The sequence below is a fragment of the Lissotriton vulgaris genome, chromosome 6 (assembly GCF_964263255.1).
Source record: "Lissotriton vulgaris chromosome 6, aLisVul1.2, whole genome shotgun sequence".
NCBI classification, from domain to species: Eukaryota; Metazoa; Chordata; class Amphibia; order Caudata; family Salamandridae; genus Lissotriton; species Lissotriton vulgaris.
This window is the reverse complement of record NC_141694.1, coordinates 1,830,005,361-1,830,020,267: the sequence shown is the minus strand read 5'-3', so window position 1 is coordinate 1,830,020,267 and position 14,907 is coordinate 1,830,005,361. Positions and strand designations below refer to the sequence as shown.

The 14,907-nt window shown below is 44.4% G+C and overlaps 1 protein-coding gene across 1 annotated transcript in view; it reads left to right on the top strand.

Annotated features, from left to right (window-relative positions):
* HADHB (hydroxyacyl-CoA dehydrogenase trifunctional multienzyme complex subunit beta) overlaps positions 1-14,907 on the top strand; it is a 147,903-nt gene that overhangs the window by 105,306 nt on the left and 27,690 nt on the right. Inside the window, exon 8 of the mRNA XM_086928100.1 lies at positions 7,322-7,509. Within this exon, the coding sequence (XP_086784226.1) occupies positions 7,322-7,509 (188 nt within the window). The remainder of the gene's footprint in view (positions 1-7,321; positions 7,510-14,907) is intronic.

Genomic DNA, 14,907 nt, shown 5'->3' with positions numbered 1-14,907 from the left:
AAAATAAATATGGATAAATACGTTTGACAATGTTAAAAAACAAATACCATAAAACTATAATTATACTCCCAAAAAAAAAAAAACTCTATCATATTTCAGTCTCAGTGCATAAATCACCAATTCTAGTACAGACCTACATCTCGGTTGCCAGCACATATACTGGTACAATTGCATGCACTCACACTCAAATTATAGCCCTCTCATGATTCGTACAAACTTACTGGAGAAGTGTGGCTCAATGGGTAGCGCGGCAGACCCTGATGCAGAGGTCTAGACCGGGACCAGGGTTCAATTCCCCGCCTCGGCGGGTCTTGGGCTCAAAATTCCACGAACCTGATAATTCTCGCCTCGGTGCCTATTCCAATCATGGAGTCCCACTCTGCAACTCTGGGCAATAGCTTGCTTAATCTCCACAACGGCCCCCACAACGCTAAGGATGCCTGGCCTCCACCTTGGGGGTGCCCAGGAGTGGACACCTCACAGGGAAAGCCAGAATGGGTTCCACAGCGGTATTCGTACAAGCGCCTTGAGACCCTTGCGGGTGAGTAGTGCGCTATACAAGTATCAATTTACTGTATGTGACCCCCAGCCACCAGCTCTACTACTACAGCCCCAGTACAAGTGCCACCATCCTGTGTTCATGCCTCATCCCTCCCAGCATCTCTTCACAGACCCCAGTACATGTGTCAGTCGGAAGTACGCGCCTCTCATTGTACGTTAGCAATCCCATCACAGGCCTCATTCGTCACAACCCCCAGTAAAAATGCCAGAGTCCTGTGTACCTGTCACCAAACATACCTTAACACAGACCCCTCTGCCCATCACAGCCCCCCCCCCATAGAATCCTGAAAGTTCCAAGTACATGGCCGATCACAGACCTGCATACCGTCACCGATAACGTCAGCTCACCACAGCCCCAGTACTTGGTCTGTCACACTTGTGTATGCCACCACAACCCCTTCAGCCCACCATAAGTGTCAGAGTACAGTGTACATATCTTGCACAGACCCCTTCATGATAGCCCACCAGAGTTTAAAACTCACACACCCTCTTAATGTACATCATGTATCCAAAACGGACCCCTCGAGTCCACCACCGCCCCCTGTAGAAGCAGGGCAGTTCCAAGTACATGCGCCAGCACACACATGCACACCGTCGCTGACACCCATTGCCATTTTCTTGCATATTGTTTCCCTCACTACTTGTGGTTGTGCCAAGACGGTCTGCTGAATAAAATACATCATTTGCCAGTGTATTTGCCGTGGAGAAGGTAGGAAGAAAACTGGGTTTAAAAAAGTTAACATTTGGTACTTAGAGACAGACCGGTTACCACTAAAATGCTGTTTTGTGCTGCCCCTCCCTCCAACCCCTCCACCCGATGCTGTTCCCAAACTCTGTCCGTTCGAGTGCCATTCAACTCTTAAGTAGTTCCTAACAGTAAATATTTTGAGCCCTGAAAGCTTGATTGCATAAGCATTATGACCCTCTCCCTAGTGCTTTACTAGAGGACAAAGTCTTCTGCCGAGAGACTTCACATGTTTACTAAGCAAATCCTTTCCTTCAAGTAATGCATTCAGTAGACAAGAACAAACAAAACGTCTAAAAGTCTAAATAAAAAATTTCATTCATTTCACTTCAATTCCACAAATTTAGAAATGTGCTAGAAGTGGGTTAGAACGTACATCAGGAAGTCTCCGCTGCGCTAACTGCAATCAATTTTATACAAAAATATGTTGACAAAACAAAAATAGCATAAATGTCAAAGAAAACAAAAAAGATTGAGCATATACACGGACATCTGCTCCCCTTGTAAATAAACATGACGTACCCCTAATGAGTGTGGGAATGTTCATGATGTTGTGTTTAAAGAGTCTTCGGCGTCTGGCTGGTTCTGTGTGTACACACACTCGCCCACGGCACTGGATAATTAGGGCTTCGTGGGGGCTTGCATGCAAACATGCAGGTTTAAGCGAGAACGTTGGCCAGACTGTTCATAAACTGGAAGTGCAGGCCCGCAGTAAATAACGGGCACAATCAACGCTCGACAGATCTAATCATTCCCACCACGCACAGTCTACCCCCTGCGAATACAAGTACCAAAGGCAGTCACAACACACAATGAACTATTCTTGTGGGAAAGGAGAGCATGCATAACGCCAACATTTTTATACATAGTCCTGTGGTAGCATAAAATATATATATGTAGATATATAGATTAACATGCAAACTCAACAAAAGGGGGCGTTATAAAGTAATAAAACTAAAACAATATGTCACAATATCTAATATCTAATCAGGCTGCCAATCGCAGAGAGTCTGACATAAAACATCTCCGACCAGGAGGTTAAATATACTAAACGAAATGAACTCCTAAAGTCCTTTTTCATTATCAGAAAATAAGCGAGCTCAAGAACCGGTTTCTGCGGCCAAGGGCTTGCAGCGTTAACGGGCGAGGGGGAGTGGGAAGGGGGTCTATTATTGTAAAATAAAAAGCATTCCATTCCACACGCAAGATATAGCAGCAACATACCGAGCAATGCATGTCACACACAAATGCATACAGTAGTTTCAACAAAAAAAAGTGCAGCAAGTTTTTAGTCCCTCCTGGTGGCAACCAGGAGGGACTAAAAACCTTCCTGGACAATCAACAAAGGCTGTTCTGAATAATAAGTGATGACAAACGACGCACACCAATCACCTTTGAGGGCGGAGCTGAGACAGAACTTCTGGAACCGTATTGATTCCAAGAAGCCATTGCATGGGGAGTGCAGCGTGTGCACTGCTAACGCCAGGCGAGACCTAAAAACTCAAGACATTATTTAATGTTAATACATTTTTAATATGGTCTTTCAGTTGTACATAATGCTTTCTTGGTCATATATAATGTAACAAAAATGCTTCTGACACTTTTTATTATAACTTTTCAGCATGCTGCAGACTTCTGTACAGCACAACTTAAAGACATGGGCAAAGTCAATATTTCTGGCTAAACACTTACAAGGTCCCAAAGGCAAGACGTATTGGCAATGCCAATGCTTGTTTAAACTTCTTGATGTTGCTTCTGACCTGCCAGTGAGGCTCGCATATTTTAGAACAGCTGTTTTTTAGTTGTGTGTCAATAAACACCTCTCTAAGACTTAAAAGGCGAGGGGCTCTGAAGGCTGCTTTCTTGTCTTGGAGGTGCACTTTACCTTTCATTCTTACTGATCACAAACTCTTTCACCTCTGAGACCAGAGGCAGATACTTGCAAGCCGTGTTGAATTAAGCCCCCCTCCTCACTCCTATGCCAAGGAGATCCATGGCCCCCCATTTCTTCTTTAGACTGAAATGCCATAAGCACTGAGCCAGTTTCAGCTGAGCCATTTTCAATTCTGAACGCATTGGCTAAACAAGAAGGTGACTGTCTCAAAGAATCACTTCTTCTCAATCCTTACACAAAATCTTGTTCCTGCGTTCCCTCTTTCACTAACCAAACCAGCTGCTACAGTGGCAAATGGTGAGAGTGCCTGGATCAGTGTTTCCAGTGCCCACAGAGATCTGTAACTCGCTCTCCAGGAGAATGCATGTAATCTTTGAAATCACAGCTCCAGCAGGAGTCCACGTGGCTCAGATTTAAAGTTGTGACTTAATACACTTCAACACCATTACTTATAAGGACAACAAGCATTCAACTGCAAATAATTAACCCCTTCCGTGCTCATGATTGCCCACGACCGTCATGAGTCACAGTGGGCGTGTGCGCGCCGGCTTGGGGCCGTCCGAGCCACGCCCGCGATTGAAATGTCCAGCACTGCGGCGGAAATCGCGCCGCAGCCAATGTGTTAAACACAAGGCCACACAATTAATACCACAGCACACTAATTAACACCACATAATTCCACTACACAAACTATTTCAACATCTCGCAAACCTGCACCACACAATTCACCACTACACCATTCCACTATGTGCCACGTAATGACATTTCAACTCCACAAATTTCCACTCCTCTCCATACCACACAATTCCACCTCACATAGTACCACTCCATGCAACATAATTCCATTACGCTCCACGCAACACAATTCAACTCCAAATAATTTCACTACACATATTTATACTCCAAACTACATAATAACTCTTCTCGCCACATATGTACACTCCAAATATATCCACTCAGCCCCAAAACGTATAATTACACAACAGAATTCCACTCTGCAATGTGAGCCATATTTACACCACATATTTTCACACCAGGCAACACAATGCCACAACACCCATTTCAATACTGCACAATTCCATACAATTTAATTTAATTTAATTTAATTTGCGTGTTTATATAGCTCTAGAATCACTCCCGGGGGAGTATCTCCGCGCTTCGACCGCTGCGAAACCCTTCCTGGCTTCCCTGAGAGATGGTCCCTTAATGGGTATCTCCAGGGTGAGACCAGGCATCCCCGGCGGTCTGGTGGGGCCGTTAGTGAAGATGAGGCAAGCTAATGCCCAGAGTTGCCGAGTGTGATCGCTGATCAGAGTGGGCACCGAGGCGAGAGAATTATCGAGTCCGCTGACCCTGGCCAGAAACCTGCCGCGTCGGGAATCGAACCCTGGTCCCGGGCCGTCCTCTGCTCTCGGGTCTGCCGCCTCTAACCAGTGAGCCACACTACTTCACTACAACAACATAACAACAACACAACATAATTACACTCTACACCACATAATTACTCAACATAAATCTACTTGATGACACATAACACTCAGCATAAATGCACTCCACACCATTGCCCATAATTTCACTCTACATATTTTCACCCTGTTCCACACACCTCAACTAAATTTCACACCGTTCCATTCCACCGCAGAAAATTCCACTCCACAACACCTCTACAAACCACATACATTCCAATCCACATCACATAGTTCCACACCATGCCACATAATTCAGCGTCACACAATTCAACACAATACATACCACTCCTCAACGCACCATACCACTACACATGAGTCCGCTACACTTAATACCACATAATTACTATCAATATAATTCCATTGCACACGCACACTCATTCAGCATTTCTTGCATTGGTTCACTTCAGATCTTTCAAAGACAACAGACATTCAACACCACATGATTCAACACAACCCCACACAATTAAATACCACGCTATTCCACAACACACAAGTGCACACCACATAATTCCACTACACAAACCATTTCAACATTGCATAATTCTGCACCACACAGTGGAATTCAGCACTATTCCATTAAATGCCACATAAAGAAAATCCATCAAATTCAACTCCACAAATTTCCACTCTGCTCCATGCCACATTATTCCACTTCACATAATTGCACTCCATACAACATAATTTCATTACACTGCCTGCAACACAATTCATCTCCAGTTAACTGCACTACACACATTTACACTCCAAACTACATAATTACATTTCACACTACGTAATTACACTTCACATGACATAATTACACTTCACACTACATATTTACGCTCAACATAGCCATTCCGCTCCAAAACACATATTTTACACTCAATAACCTTGAACTCCTCAGTGTGCCACATATTTTCACACCATGCAACACAATTCCACACCACACAATTCCATACCACACAACATAATTACACTCCACTCCATTCAATTACACGCCACATAAATCTACTCCATGCCACATAACACTCCAAATAAAAACACTCCACAACATGGCACATAATTCCTCTCTACATATTTTCACGCAGTGTGGCGCAATTTCACACAACACAATTCCACTTCACACATTTGTATTCCACTGCAGAAAATTCCACAACACAGTTCCACTACACACCAAATACATTCGATATACACCACACAATTCCACATCATCCCACATAATTCACCACTGCACCACATAATTCCACACAATACATGTCACTTCACAATACTACTACACAAGTTCACTACGCTCACTACTACATAATTACTATCCACAAAATTCCATTGCACACTCTCATCCTGCATTGCTTACATAGGTTCACTTCAGGTCTTTCAACACAGTTTCTTAACCATGACTTTTCAAAAAATCCAAACCGCAAACACACTCTCCTCCTCTTCTTTTAGTGTCTTCTGCATACTGAAGCGCAATCTCTTTATGCGCCTAAAACCTTCTCTCCCCTTCATTCTTTCTCACACGCTCTTTCTACTACTCTCTCTTGAGTTCATTCAGCACTTCATATACAAACTACCTATCCCTCCCAATCTTATTTTTGTATCCATTGTATACAGCTGTCAACCCTAGCTATTCACCATGCCACATATTTCCAATACACACATACCCTACACACCACATAATTCCACCCCAATTACAATTACACAACTAACATTTCCAATGCAAACCACATAATTTCACTATAAACCTACATCCACTCCACTACAAACAGAAAACATAAGTAAAAAACTGTATAATTTACAACGCAAATAGCTCTAACTTTCACAAATGTGATACCAATTGCATTGCAAATGGTTGTTCTTACATATAAGTCACCCCTAGGGTAAGCCAAAGGTAGCCCCATGGATAGGACGCAGTGTATTTAAAAGGTAAGACATGTAGTGGTATATGTTTGCATGTCCTAATTGTGAAATTCTGTGTATTTCGTTTTCACTGTTGAAAAACTATCTCTCCCATAGGTTAACGTGGGAGCTGCTTGATAACACTTTACAAATGTTTTCAGTTTTCTGAAGTTTAACCCCTCGGGCATGGCCTGAATTTTGCTGCAGTGCAGCAAAATTTCACACGTGCGCAGATCGGACGGCTCCCGGTCGTCCGCACACGCCCACCGCGGTATCGGACGACCCCAAGGGGTTAAGCAGGTTTGTGTTAAAAAAACATACAATTCAGAAAGCTGGATAGAAAAGTAAGTAAAGGTTTCATCAAATATTAACAGCTCTACCTTTAAGTCCTAAAAGAAAACCTCTTGCCTCCTCTTTCTGTAAGTAGTGGGGTGGCTAGCTGGCCCTTTATATCTGATGTGGTGACATGTATGAGAGGATTCCACGGTAACATGGTCCATAAACAAAGACATGGCATGTTGTAGCAACAAAATAAAAAGTTGAGTCCAGAATTACCTAAAAGATGTCCCATCTCTCAGTTTAGCAGAAATTCTTGAATCCGTTTTCTGTTTGCTCCCTTTTACATTTGTCCTTGTTGGTTAGTGCATACACTTTGGTTAAGAAAAAAACCTCTCATGTTATATTTTGCATTGTGTTTGTCGGATATGTGGTTGACACAGTTACAATTTTTATACCTCAGTGCATGTTTCGCTCACCCTTGGTAACTGCTTCCTTCAGGAGTTGGTCTGATTGCCTCTGGCCAGTGTGATGTGGTGGTAGCAGGCGGGGTGGAGTTCATGTCAGACGTGCCCATTCGCCACAGCCGGAAGATGAGAAAGTTCTTGCTGAGCCTCAACAAAGCCAAGACCATGGGTCAGAGGTTGTCCCTTCTCGCCAAAATCCGTCCAGATTACTTTGCACCAGAGGTAAGACTGCCACCTCCTGTCTAAATGCAACCTCAAACAAAACGTGCCACGTAGAAGATCCTGAACAGCAAAATGATAGTATCTTCCATAGAAAACCTGCTTTATACAGAAACCGTGCCAGATTACAGCATAAAGTATTGTTTGGTTGAACTGTTCTATTAATTGTTGAATATCCATTGGTAAAATAATGCCTTCTGTCACTTGGCTTATTAATCCAATGGTCTTGCTGAATATTCCTTAAATATTTCCAGTTGTGCAATCTGAAGGAGGTGAGGGAAGACTGAATAGAATGGCGAGTTTGAAATAATTCTGGAAATGTCATACAGAAGTTGACGTTTTCATTGTGAGGAGTTAGAAGCGGCGCTGCTTTAAGACTAGTAGCTAAATTTATCTTTTTTTGAGAAATTTAAATTGGGGCGTGTCTGTATTTTTAATTTAAGTTAACCACTGGAGACTAACTGAAGTGGCTTGAATGTGGAGAAGGGATGTAGAATCTGGCGATCGAATAGAGTGACTGGCTTGGCTGTAGATTGGTCCAGTAGGCAGGTTGGAAGCATCTTGTGCCTGTATCTGCTATTTCTGATCTTAGCAAAAGACCAAGAGTGCTTTTTCTGTCAGAGGTCATGAAATTAGCAAAGTTTTTGGTTTGCTCTATGTCCCATCTGGAATAACTTCTAATAATTTATTAAAAAACATTTCCTCCTTGGAGTATCAATTGATGTAGTCCTTTGTTATGTACCAGCCCTTTCGATAGAATCTGTCGGAGATAAGCGGCTACTACTTCATATCGTCTTTGAAATGACTGCAAAAAGCAGTCCATTGAATAGGCTCTTCTGACCGCATAGGAAATGTGTTAAACTGTTTTTACGTTTTAAAAGACAGATTCTTTCCAGCATTTCCATAACTGTCTAAACAGGAGTATTTTTGTTTTTGAAACTAACTTTCATGCTTTCATATACAAATATGTAGATAGCCAATGTATTCAACACTTTAGAATTTTTCCTTGGCTACTTCTAGACCGTGGTCGTTTTAGATGGACATTACAAGCGCATGCTGCTTTTTGGCATTGGAATTCAAGTTCAGGTTCGATTTCTTTGGACTTTAAGCCATAAATGGAGAGGAAGAGGGTTGAATATCATTGTCTGATGGCTGCCAGTTTTTGTATTTCCTCTTACAAGGATATGATGAGGTATCTTCTCACCTCCTCTCGGGACATCAGTGTTTTGTCCTTCATTTTGTCAAACGCAAGGTCCTTCGGAAATTTTCCAGCTAAATGAGACTGTTCCAGTAAAGCAGTCATTCACACAGTGCGGTTCGTATCTCTGACGTCTCGGTGCGTTTGGGCGTGTAATCTTCTTCGTAGCTATTAAAGTGGTGGTTCAGTCACATCAGCAAACGCTTAGATTTTTGTTTCACTTTTCTGTCCTGTCGCAAAGAAGCTATATGCCATTTAAATTGGTTCATCAGAAACCCGTTTGATCCAGGTCTGTCAGTGAGTGGGGCCACATAGTCATGATTCCTTTGCAATATATGCATTTATATGCGGTCTGATTAACCTGATTAACAGAGTGCTGGGGATGACCGTCACAAGAGAAATCATTACAACAGGAAATCATTTTCTGACTTTATTTTATACCTCTATCTGCTAGTTCAGCCGCTTGGCATCCGGTATCTCAACAGTACCACTTTCTACGAGACTTAAGGAAAAGGCCAGTGCAGCCTTTTCCGCTAAGGGCACCAGGAGTGGTATACTCAACAATGTTTGCTCCTGACCTACTCCTTGCACTATGCATCTTCTTCTAGACGATGCAGGAAATATGATATTGTCAGGGTGTAAGGGGTTTCACTAATGTAGACTGCCTGGTGTTCTTGGACCTTACTAACTGGAGGTTTGATAGAAGTGACGCCCCAGCATGACTGTGCGAAGCACACCTTGTCACTTTACAGGCCAAGTTCTTTAACTGTGTTACGACTTCAGTTCTACTTCTATAAACACTGAGCTAGCCATGACATCCAATGTTTTTAGATGTGCTTTATGACTGGCCATGTGCTGTTACTCAACAACTTATGGCATATTTAGTATAATAACCAATCCCCCTAGTTTCCTTGAAAATAGATTTTCTTCTCCCAAGTTTCTAGTACTTTATTTTATTATATTCACTAAGACTTTGTTTTTGACATTATCATCTATCACCTCCAGTGACAACTGTAAACTTTAAGAGGGTTTGATTCACAAATGCAGCATCTTTATCAGGTTGTATGACGGAACGAGTTCCTCAACCCGCATTCCTAAATAACTCAGTCTGCATAACATCTGCGTCTTAACTACGCATTGCTTTACCACATATTTTCGTGGTAAAGGCATGCATGGTAAAGGGGTATGCGTGGCTAAGGTCGCCACAGCCCTATGGTACAAACTCCCCTCCGCCCCAAAGTGCAATTACCCCTACCTTCCCTCTGTCTTAATGCCTAAAACCCGGTCCCTTCTCCTGACCCTGGCCAGCCTTGACTCATCCCTAAAATCTGCCCGCCCCCCAAGACCTAAAAGCTACCCCGACTATCCATTCCTCTATCCCGGAAGGCCTAATACCCTAACTGCTAATTAAAGAAAAACGACCCCAACACTCCCCCAGCCCTGAAAGCTAGCCCCATCCCCCCTAGCCCTGAAAACTACCTCCAACCCCCAGCCCTGAAAACTAGCCCCAATTCCTCCCCAGCCCATAAAACCCCCCGACACAGCCCAGAAAACGACCCGACTCACCCTAGCCCACAAAACTACCCAACTCTCTCAGCCCACAAAACTACCTTCGACCCCCCCCAGCCCACAAAAGTACCCCAACCCAGCCTTCAAAAGTACCCAGATACACCCCCCCAGCCCCACTCACCTCGGATCTCTCCCTGCTTCTGTCCATCCAAAGGTAGACTGCCCCGATTTTCCCCTCCCCAGCCCTCAAAACTACCCGACCCACCCCCAACCCACTAAATCACAAGAACACCTCCCAAGCTCACAAAAGTACTCTGACACTCCGAGGCCACCCCCACCCTCCCCCAGCCCCACTTGAAACAAACCTGGCCCACAAAACAACCCCTGAATCCCCCAGCCCACAAAATGTACCCTGACCTACCCTCCCCAGCCCCCCTTACCTCACCGTGGAACTCTCACTGCTTCTGTCCATCTGCAAGCCTACGACTCATTTCCTAAACCACGCACATTCGTATTTAAGGCATATGCATGGTTAAGGCATGTGTGGTAGGGCTTGCGGAGTCGGAACACTTGTTGTTTACACCGCAGTGTTTCGACTGTTCCCCTCTTTTTCATACTGAAAGTTGTGTATTATATTGGTAATGCCCATACTTCGGTGGAAATGTGCATGTCTTTCCTAGAGCATTTTGAAAGTAGACAGTCCCATCAGCTGTTTGCTTCCTGGCAATGTTTTTCCTGTCCTAGTGCAAACAGTCCTCTCACTGTACAAACAATACACAGCTTGCTGTCCCAGAGACTCAGAACTCATGCCACTTCTGATCCACACTAAAGTATGCAAAAGCTTGATGAACAGACTGCTTGAATTAATCTCCGGCACTGGTAATTACTCTGGCCGCATCCCAATCCATCATTATTTTGCACACCATGGACCCATACACAAATCAGTCTCGACACTGCTCCAGATAAAACAGTCCAGCGCAAACTGCAAGGTCCTCCCTGTACCGGAACTCGCAAGCAGAACTCATCATGGAGTCGGCATTGTATTTTTCAAAAGTTGTTCACACCTTCCCTTTCGTCCACTGTAATTCACAGACTTCCCTAGAGTGTCCAAAGTCACATCACTATGAAATAGTCATGGTGTGTTTGTGGATTGTCCTCCGGCAAAGTCTAGCAAAATCTTACCGTTGCTAGGTGACCTCCAATAACACAGGAAGAGGAGAGGCATTTTAACTGGCTGAAACCTACTTTGACCAAACCAAATAACTCCAAGGAAGGAGGTCCTGTGAAAGGAGCATGCAGTTTACTATGTCCACAAAATGGCTAGTCTGCAGGGAGACAAACCATCTAGTGCAGGAGGCGCCTTTACTTTGTGTTCAAGACGGAAGCTGGACATGAAGAAGGTCCAGCGTAGTAAGTTTATGTTCGAGGCATATGAGCTGCATTAGATCGCCACCTGGTGTTGGGCTCGAATGATTGCATGTTGTCGTCTTGGAAGAAGCCTTTGTAGTAACGAGATAGGTGACTCCTCGCTTGGACGATAGTGCGCATGGGCATCGGCTCCATCCTTAGATTGGTTTTTTCCGCCACTGGGTTCGGAGGAAAGTTTTCCGCACCGGCTAGAAATAGACCTTTTAAGCACTTCGAAGCGCAAAAAACGTTCTAAAAACGTATCAAACTACTTTCGATATAGACTAACATCGTTTCGACTCCATCAGCTCGATTCCGGTCGTCGACGCGGGCCGATGGGTCTATCCACGCTGTGAGGCCTACACCTAATGGAAAGGACGCCATTCAAGAGATGCCAGAGTGTGGAGCAAAGTTTCCATACAGTGACCACCACGAGGTCTGCAACCTGTGCTTATCGCCAGAACACGACAAATCCAACTGTACAGCCTGCGCGTCCTTTCGATCCAAGAAAACCTTCCGAGATCGAAGGGCCCGTCGACACGACATGCAGAGATCAGCTCCGGAACCGGTGGATATCTTCGATGAGAAGGTTCCGCTCGTTCCCAAAGAAGATTCAGATGATCTCCAGATCGTATCAGAGGCAGACGACTCAGATGACTCCATACCATCGGGTCAGCATGTGAGTACTACTGCCCCTGCACCACACACAATCCGCCTCCGGGGCCCAGTTGCAACCGAAAAAACACTTCGACAGCCCCGCCTTCGAGCCCAGCTCTGAAGAAAATAACTAAGCCTTCCGGTAGCTTGGTACCGAGCAAGCCGCACGTGCCAATCCCACAAGCTCCCTCTGCACCGAAACTGAAAGAAGTCTCAACTCCAAAACCGTCGACTTCTAAAGACAAAGGTCTGAAGCTAGCTTCCTACGCCTCGAAGCCGACGAGACCAGCTTCCACTCCGAAGCCATCGTCTTCGGTGCCGAAACCGACAAGACCTGATTCTGATGCGCCCAAACCATCGAAACAGCTTAAGACACCGAAAACAACACCTTCGGTGCCGAAAACTACGCCAAAGAACATTGCAACACCTCCTAAGGCTAAAGACAAACAGCAACCTCGTCCGGAACCGAAAAAATCGGCGCTGACAAAGGTTACACAAGGAGAAGACCTTTTCCAACCAGATCCTCTGCAAAAGAAGATCTACATTGACCCAAAGACAGGTCATGTATCCACTACACCACACAAGGGGAGGAAGGCAGATTCAACACCTACACCTGTAGTTCCTGCCAAGAAGAAGGACTCTGCCACATCTCCTATGCACCCTTCTTCTCCTGCACTTCCTTCTCCTTAATCACCTGTTCCTCTCAACAACTCACCACTGGTATCTCCTTCACATTCTCCTCACACTCACCTCAAGATGACGATGAGTATAGTTTAGGTAGAGGGATAGACCCAGATGAGCCTTTCCCATACCCTGTAGATGATACAGACTGGGAGTACCCAAACCCGCAGGATGTGCCAGATATTCCTGACCCACAGTCATACCCATCAAAACCTTCTCCCCCAGAAGATTAAACTGGGTTTGGTCACCTGTTGAACAGAGCTGCCATTTACCATGGGGTCACTATGCATTTTGATGAGGCAGAGGAAGACTTTCTCTTAGACACTTTTGAACAATCGCAAAGGTCTGTTCAAATTCTGCCCAGGATTGAAGGGGCCATCAAACATACTCCTGAGATATTTAAAGACACTGTACGTACTAGGATCCTAAACCCTAGAATTGAGAAAAAATATACGCCTGCACCTGCAGATCCAGCCTACATTAAAGGACACCTGCCATTAGATTCACTAGTTGTGTCAAATGCTAGGAAAAAAAGAAAACTCACAAACTTCAGGTGAGGCACACCCACCTGATAAAGAATCCAAGGTAATAGATGCTTCAGGCAAAAGAATAGCTGCGCAAGCTACTAACATATGGCGTATAGCTAATACACAAGCCCTCCTCTCACGATATGATAGGGCGCATTATGATCAGCTAGAGAAACTATTAGACCATCTACCTGATCAATATAAGGCACAAGCAAACAACCTTATACAAGAAGGCAAGTTAATTTCTAATGCCTAAATCAAGTGCGCACTAGATGTAGCTGTAAATACTAGTGTCGTACTTAGGATACATGCGTGGCTACGCATTTCGGGGTTTAACCGCATCGCTGCTGCGGTGATTTTTGCGCTGTGCGGCATTTTTAAAAATACCGCGTTACATGACGAGCTCAGCTCGTCATCAGCAAACGCCACCCATGGCTGATGACGAGCTGAGCTCGTCATCAGCAGCGAAGGGGTTAAACAGGAAGTGCAAACTACCATTTTAAATCAACCATTTAATCAAAACCAACTGTTTGGACCAGAAGTAGACACAGCACTTGAAAAGATGAAGGATACAGACACTGCCAAATCTATAAGGGCTTTAGAGTCCACACAAGCTAAGCGTTCTTTTCGTCGCTCCTTCTACAGAGGAGGCTCCAAACAAAATGGGGCAGCCAATAAAACATCCTTCAAATCTAGCACACAAACATACTCTAAAAAGGGATATTTTAGAGGTGGATGTAGAGGAAATAACAACAAGGGAAGAGGTTGGGGTGACCAGAATAATCAAACCTCTTCCACTACAAAACAGTGACTTCCCTCTGCTCCCCCAACAGCATTCCACCCCTGTGGGGGCCAGATTAACACAATTTCTGCCTGTCTGGAACTCCGTAACAGACAAGTGGGTAAGACAAATTATCCAGTATGGCTACTGCCTAGAACTTGCAGCAACCCCTCCACACATGCCACCCAGGCAGCGTCCAATGTCTACAGAACACCTTACTCTGCTCAAACAAGAAGTTATGTCACTTCTACTAAAGACACAATTCAAATAGTTCCTTTACAAATACTTGCTGTATTTTCTAATTCCCAAGAAGGACGGGACACTAAGACCAATTCTCGCCCTCAGGACCCTCAACCAGTATGTACAATCGGATCATTTTCATATGATCACTTTACAACAAGTGCTCCCACTGCTGCAACAAGGCGATTTCCATACGACACTATACCTAAAGGACGCCTACTTCCACATTCCTATACATCCTGCTCACAGAAAGCATCTAAGGTTTGTACTGGAAGGACAACACTATCAGTTCAAAGTCCTTCCATTCGGAGTGAGAACGGCACCACGAGTATTCACAAAGTGCCTAGCAGTAGTAGCAGCACACCTCAGGAGACAACAAATGCATATCTTCCCTTAGCTAG